Genomic DNA, 7500 nt, shown 5'->3' with positions numbered 1-7500 from the left:
TCCTCACTGATCTACATAAAGAATGATGGGGCGGCAACAATGGGATAGTCTAGTATCCAGTGTTAATTATACTGTAGATCAGTGGGAACACCACGAGGATCGAGCATCGTGGATCGAGGAGAGATGTTGAGAGGCACCCCTTCATCCACTTTCGTTTACTCTGGCAAGTGTACCTCTGCCCAATCAGCGAACAGAGGGCGCTTCCGAGAGCGATTACGGTTAAGTTTTAAGCCTGTCGTTATCGTTGCGTCCCCCGTGGTTGACATACGTCGTTGACAAACATTAGTGATTGAACTCCAATGACTTCAAACTTCAGACAAGCATCCACCAACCAGGAAATAAGCGTTTGCAAATGGATCTCTGTGAAGAGAGTTTGGTCTCCAGTCTAAGCGTTTAGCTGATCCATTGATGTTTGTGTTTAGGATCTTTCTCATAGTATTACATTTGTAAATGGATTTTACGTGCAGTAGTTAGTAAAGCAAGCTTCAGTTAGACTTTAGATATTGTACTTTGCCCGACATTTAAATCAGGGCCCAGAATATCCATGATATTCGCTAAATAGAAATCTTGTGTTACATTTTATGTGAGCTTGTTAAGATACTGGGCTCTTTTTATTTATTTATTTAATTTTGCACAATGATAACTCTGCACTTCCTGGTTAACATGAGAACTGTAAAGCCCCCACTTCCTCTTCAAAATAAAAGTCTCCTTAAAGAAAAAAGTCTCTGTTTTTCTACTCATTTGCAATGTAACAGCACAATGAAAGAGAAGTGTTATGAAGTGCACATAAGTGGTCTCTTGGTAGCCCAGTTCTCACAGAATCGCCCCAGCAGATCCAGGTTCAATAGGTCCTCCTCATAGAGGAGGTACTTTAGCTTCTTTATTAAATAGTGTGAGTCCTGGAGCTGTAGAGTTTTTCCAATAACACCTCTAACTGATGAATGTACTTATCGAGCTGAGGAGGAGGACTCTGTCTCTCCCCATGGCATTGAGTGAAGTATTGTATGTTGTCACTTTTCACATCACCTCTGGTGTCCATATAAATATTGTATATTTTGCTCCCTAAACCACTTTGTAAAAAGAAAGTAAAATAGAGTTTTGACTTTTTCTAAAGACGCTGCATTCAACAAGAAAGGCCCGTTGACAGGCATTTGGAACAAAGCAGAAAACCCTCCCCAGGTTCCAGTTCACACAGAGACCTCGGTGGTTATTATCAGACCCTTTTGTCTCCATTCTTAAAGATTGGGGATCTCAGCCCCCTGGTTGCAGACCTCGGGAACGCAGCCAGATTGTAGAACAAGATTGAAAAGTTTTAAAGAGGACCTTTTTGCAGCCCAGGGGTGCTGTACTCGAGCTGTGTATTTCAGAGAATGTCAGGTCAAGGTGTCTTTTTCAGCTTCTAGTCTGAGTATGTCGGCCATTTCTCCCAGTCTGAGTTCATACTCCAATTTTTGCTTAAAAATTTGCTTGCCAACTGTAAGGTTAAGGGGTGACCAATTGGCTGCAAATATTTCAAAAAATACAGTAGGTCCTCTATGTTTCTCTGTCTCGTAGAGTTGTCTCTTGAATTCGTTTTAGGCTCAGGTTAGTCCATTTATTTATTTTTTTCAGAGAAATGATTTTGGTCAGTGGAGATTTCAATTTCCTCTCGTTTTATAATGGTTTTTTTTCAGTCGTGTTTATATTCTTGACTTTTTTTTTTGCTGTAGTTTTCTTTGATGATGTTGGCTGGTTTTATTTCACTCTCCATAAGCAATATTTTATGTATATTTTTTTTAGTTTTGGATTGCTCAAAAATAAATTGGCTTGTAGTGCAACTCTCTGATACATTTCATTTTTAGAATTCACTGACATATTCATGGCTGTTCAATGTGGTTATCTTGTACAGTTTCAACTTCACACAGGTTTTAACAGATTGTTAAGAATGTTTTCTGTCTACTATATTACAGTCATGAGTCATTTGCTCTCTGTCTCTCTCTTTCCCTCTCTCTCCTTCTCTCTCTTTGGAAAATAGACATTCTGATTCAATGGCAGTTGGTCTTAGCCTCTTTTTAATCTTAAAATGCTGCTGGGTTATGTGTATGAACATGTGTTGGCTGATGTTTCATTCATTAATTTGTCCCGTTGATTTTTGAATATTTTTTAATGATCCTAATGGTTTCAAATAGAAAGTGTTTGATAATCAGAATTCTCTCGCCCCCCTCCCTCTCTCTCTTTCTCCCTCCCTCTCTCTCTCTCTCTCTCTCTCTCTCTCTCTCTCTCTCTCCCTCTCTCCCCCTCTCTCTCCCTCTCTCTCTCCCTCTCTCTCTCCCTCTCCCTCCCTCTCTCCCTCTCTCCTCTCCAGGCGGAGCTGCAGAAGCTGAAGCAGCAGGCCCAGGAGACGAAGCAGTTCATCGACAACCAGGAGGCCGAGGAGCGCAAGCTGCTCAAGATCATAGCCGACGCTGACGCTGAGAGGCTCCGACAGAAGAAAGAATTAGACCAGGTAGAGCCGGGGCAAAGAGGGCGCGCTCGCTCGCTCTCTCGCTCTCTTTCTCTCGCCTTCCCTCCGCCGCTCGCTTTCATTTTCTCTCTCTCTCCCTTGCTTTTCTTTGCCCTCTCTTTCATTGTCTCTGTTGTCTCTCTTTGCCTCTTTTTCTCCCTGTCTGACTTTGTTTCCATCGGGCTGTCTCCTCTTTTTTCACCCCTCTGCTTTTTCATTATCTATCTATCTTTCTCTTCTCCTCTTTCTCTTGGGCTCTCTTCCCGGTCATTTCTTTCCATGTCATTCTCTCTCTCTCTCTCTCTCTCTCTCTCTCTCTCTCTCTCTCTCTCTCTCTCTCTCTCTCTCTCTCTCTCTCTCTCTCTCTCTATTTGTCAGATAAAAGCAGGGAGCCTCACACTCCAACCTCATTAGAACACAGACTGAGCAGAGGGGCCTCGGAGGCCTTGCTCTCTTTCTCTGTGTGTGTGTGTGTGTGTGTGTGTGTGTGTGTGTGTGTGTGAATATGTGTGTGTGTGTGTGTGTGTGTGTGTGTGTGAATGTGTGTGTGTGTGTGTGTGTGTGTGTGTGTGTGTGTGTGTGTGTGTGTGTGTGTGTGTGTGTGCGTGTGTGTGTGTGTGCGTGTGTGTGTGTGCGAGTGTGCGAGTGTGCGCGTGTGCGCGCGTGTGTGTGTGTGCGTGTGTGTGTGTGTGCGTGTGTGTGTCATGCATGAGTGTGTGTGTGTGTGTGTGTGTGTGTGTGTGTGTGTGTATGCGTGTCTGTGTTCAAATGAGACCCACTTGCAGGCTGTGATGACTCGACAATAGCTGGCTGAGAGCGCGTCTGGATCCAGACATTTGGAAACCAAATGCACCTCTCTCTTCACAGTTCTCATAATAATCATTGTCATTTTTTTGTAGTTGAGCTTAATCAACGTAGTCACCTCTGCATTTGCACATCCTTGTGTGTGTGTGTGTGTGTGAATGTGTGTGTGTGTGTGTGTGTGTGTGTGTGTGTGTGTGTGTGTGTGTGTGTGTGTGTGTGTGTGTGTGTGTGTGTGTGTGTGCGTGCGTGTGCGTGCTTGTGCTTGCTCTCACACATATCTGTGTGCGTATCCAGAGTGTGTCTCAGAAGGTGTGAGCAGTCAGTATATTTATAAGCGTGTGCTACTATAGCAAGTAAGTCAGCAAGTAATTTAGGCAGCGGGCCAATGTTTCCCTCAGCCAATAGATGGCAGGCTAGAACATGAATTAATCTAAGTATCCAGAGACACACTAGAGACTATAGATAGCCTGCTACGTGAAAATGTGATTCCAAACCGGAAGATATACAGTAAGCGTTGATTCTCAATGTTTTTTTCATCATAGTTCTCTTTTACCCAAATGTTCTTGAATATTCACGAGTCCTCCTCGGTCTTCTGCTTTACACAAATGGTTAGCAAAAAGCTAACTCTTCCTCTACGATGCAGAGTCTACATTATAGTAACAATAGCAGGCATAAATTATCCTAATAGGCTGATATGCTATTGTAAGCAGCATACCTCTTTTCTGAGAATGACCTGTCGCCATTATTTTGCTTTCTATTGAAAAGTAGTTGCTATGGTGATGATGTCGAGTGGCAGCCTGGTACAGCAGCTCTCTCTCTTTTTTTTTTAATATTTCTATTTTTTTTTTTCCTTTTTCAATTTTTTTTTTTTTTTCTCCTTTGCCATGTTACACTGTGGCGTTCTATCAACTGATGCTTTTCATTCAGTTATTAGTTATTTTTAGTCAGTTTTAGATAGTTTAGATTAGTTTTGCATGGCGCCCCAAGGGATCTATAAAAAGCAATGGCGCAGTTGAAACGCAGGCTCAAGCGAGGGCTCTCCCCGTCAAATACCTGCGAAACTATGAGGAAAGAAGCGGCACAGGAGCTGGTTTGAAGGCAAGAGTGAGGTGTCCAAGTACTCTTCTACTACTACAGTACTTCTCTACTACTACCAGTCGTGCATACCGTAATTTCCTGACGATTAGCCGTGGCTTATACATTGATTTTGCTAAATTTCTTCAACTATGAGGTTAATACAGAGGGGCAGTTAATATGGTGTTAATATGGTTTGGTTTCTTTTAACTTGCACAAAACACTGTCCTGCGGCTTATACACAATGCGGCTTATACAGTATGTGGGAAATTAATGTAGTGAGAAGACCTGATGCTTGCGTGGCCGAGACAGATCATCCCTATAGCTGAAGATTCCTCATCATCAATGGTTCATTCCGTGTCAAATCAGTTCTAGAGTTGTTTTTGTTCAGGCAATGAGTAGGTCTCAAAACCAAGGTCTGTAAAATGTTTCTGTTTAAAGTGCCAATGATGTACCATAGATAAATATGCATAGATATACAAAGGTATAAAACATGTAATTGCTATGTGTCTTTATTTATGAATGTTATGAGCATTTTCCTGAATTTGATCTGATATGACACGGAATGACCCAAACAGCAACGTCAGTTAGAGTTGAGTCAATGGGTCGGTCCCAAACCCAAGGTCTGTAAAATGTTTCAAGCGCTAATGTTGTACCATAGATAGATATGCATAGATAGGTATACAAGTTTAATTACTATATGTCTTTATTTGTGAATGTTATGAACATTTCCGTGATTTCAATCTGATTTGACTCGGAATGACCCAAACAGCAACGTTGGCCAGCTCTGAAACGGTGGACGTCTTCTTTCACTTCTCTCTGCGGCCCATTCATAATGCACACGGCGCATGCAAAGTCGACTGTGAAGGCTCCTTGATCATGATACACACACAGAGGATTTCAATGCACCTGGACATTTGATCAATAACATCACATTATTTTCGAGGGCTGCATTACGCGATCGGAATGACAGATGAATAGGTCCGGCAGTCCTACACTCTTTAAACGAATGTGTTGAAAACAACACAACTGGGCTTGTTTTTTTAGCACTTCTCTGTAGGAAAACACAGTTTGTGTTGTTTCCTTTTTTTATTTGCTTCACAATGTTTTGAAAATAACAAAACTTGTGTTGTTTTTAACACATCTCTATGTCCAGATAGGGACAGCACAGTTTGTGTTGTTTCCTTTTTTCATTTGTTACACAGTATATGTTGAAAATAACAGAATTTGCTTTGCAAACAACACAATTTGCCTTGCTTTTCAACACATCTCTGTGTCCAGATGGGGACAACACATTAGTTTAAAGAATGTACTGCCATTTGCAGACGCAAAAAACCGCATTATCAAAATCTGAATTTCACTTGTGGATGGCCTGTTGCCCATCTGTGTTCTATGGAATAATACAAAAGCACAAGTAGGCTACTAAAAGAGGAATAGCAAAGTGACTCACACATATCAAGAGAGGGCAGATAGGGAGATATCCACTTTTGTTCTGTGGAAGAGCAGCCAGGTAGAGACTGAGATGGCAAGCGAGAGAAGAGTGGACAGAGAGATAGAAAGATAGAGAGATGTCCACATTATTGTAAAGGAGGAGGAGTTAAAGAGAAGAGAGAGAAAGAAAGAGGGGATATAGGAGAGAGAGAGAGAGAAGGGAGGGAGATGATGTGGTCAGTGTGTAAGGGGAGCTGGTGCTGTGATTGACATGACAAATACATACAAACGCACACACACACACACACACACACACACACACACACACACACACACACACACACACACACACACACACACACACACACACACACACCAAGAGCACTCCCTGCTCCCTCTGGCCCTAGCTGCCAGACAAACCCTCTCAGATGAAGGACACTGGCGTTTGTCCTCCGTTCTGCTGTCCAGAGAGCCCTCCAGACACACACACGCACACACGCACATAGCATATACATATGTGTGTACATGCATGCACACACCCATCTAGAGATACAGATATAGACAGACATGCGCTCTATCATTCTTTCTCACAGTCATACAAACACACACACACACACACACACACACACACACACACACACACATATGCAAACATATGTGTGTACATGCACGCACACCCACTTCGAGATATATAGACACACATGCACTCTATCATTCTTTCTTACAGTTGCACACACACATGCACGCACGCACGAATGCACGCACGCACGCACACACAAACACACACACACACACAGATGCAGACATAATGTACTTGTGGACATGCATGCACATCCACCTAGAAATACAGATACAGACACACATGCACTCTATCATTCTTTCTCTCTCACACACACACACACACAGAGAGAGAGAGAGAGAGAGAGATAGAGAGAGAGAGAGAGAGAGATAGAGAGATAGAGAGAGAGAGAGAGACTGCCTCTGCCCTCTTAGTAAGCAAATGTGTGCTGACAGGCGTTGTCTCACTGGGGCCCTTGAGGGAGCGAGTGGGAGTGCTGAGGACGTGTAATAATTAGCAGCCAGCCAGGAGATGAGTCGATGGCACACACTGAGGACTCTCCAAGACATCGCCGAGGGTGTGAGTGTGTGTGTGTGTGTGTGTGTGTGTGTGTGTGTGTGTGTGTGTGTGTGTGTGTGTGTGTGTGTGTGTGTGTGTGTGTGTGTGTGTGTGTGTGTGTGTGCCTGTGTGTCTGTGTGTGCGTGTGTGTGTTCTTATTGTTTTTTATGTAGTGTATTCTGTGAAATATTCTGTGTAAAATGATGTGATGAGGTGAAAACAAAGAGGACAAACTTTGAATCACACGCCAAAAGATGTGCAGCTGTCAACAACACGATATGTTTCAGCCTCCTAACCTCACTTTGTTTCTTCCCTGTCAAAAATGCTGTAGTGGAATAATAAAAAAAAGAGAAATAAAAGGCAAATCAGTCTTTTATCTGAGTCTCAACCCTCATCAAAGACCGACAAGTTTCTCCACCATCCCTTGTCCTCTTTCATGTAGTCAGAAACAACCCAGCTGCTGTCTTCGTTTATCGACCAATTTCTCTTTTTCATCTTTATTTGTTGATGGTTTTATTGATGTAAATTAACGGCGACGGCAAACCGGCTTTGAAGTGTCTTCGCCCCGTTCCGTCATTCGGGGATTATTTGA

General features: G+C 42.8%; 1 protein-coding gene across 1 annotated transcript in view; it reads left to right on the top strand.

Moving 5' to 3' along the window:
- Positions 1-7500, top strand: part of cfap58 (cilia and flagella associated protein 58) — a 99386-nt gene that overhangs the window by 63540 nt on the left and 28346 nt on the right. Inside the window, exon 12 of the mRNA XM_062534128.1 lies at positions 2345-2485. Coding sequence (XP_062390112.1) covers positions 2345-2485 — 141 coding nt within the window. The remainder of the gene's footprint in view (positions 1-2344; positions 2486-7500) is intronic.

This window comes from Sardina pilchardus, chromosome 1 (genome assembly GCF_963854185.1).
Source record: "Sardina pilchardus chromosome 1, fSarPil1.1, whole genome shotgun sequence".
Taxonomy (NCBI): domain Eukaryota; kingdom Metazoa; phylum Chordata; class Actinopteri; order Clupeiformes; family Clupeidae; genus Sardina; species Sardina pilchardus.
This window is presented reverse-complemented; position numbering and strand designations above follow the sequence as displayed.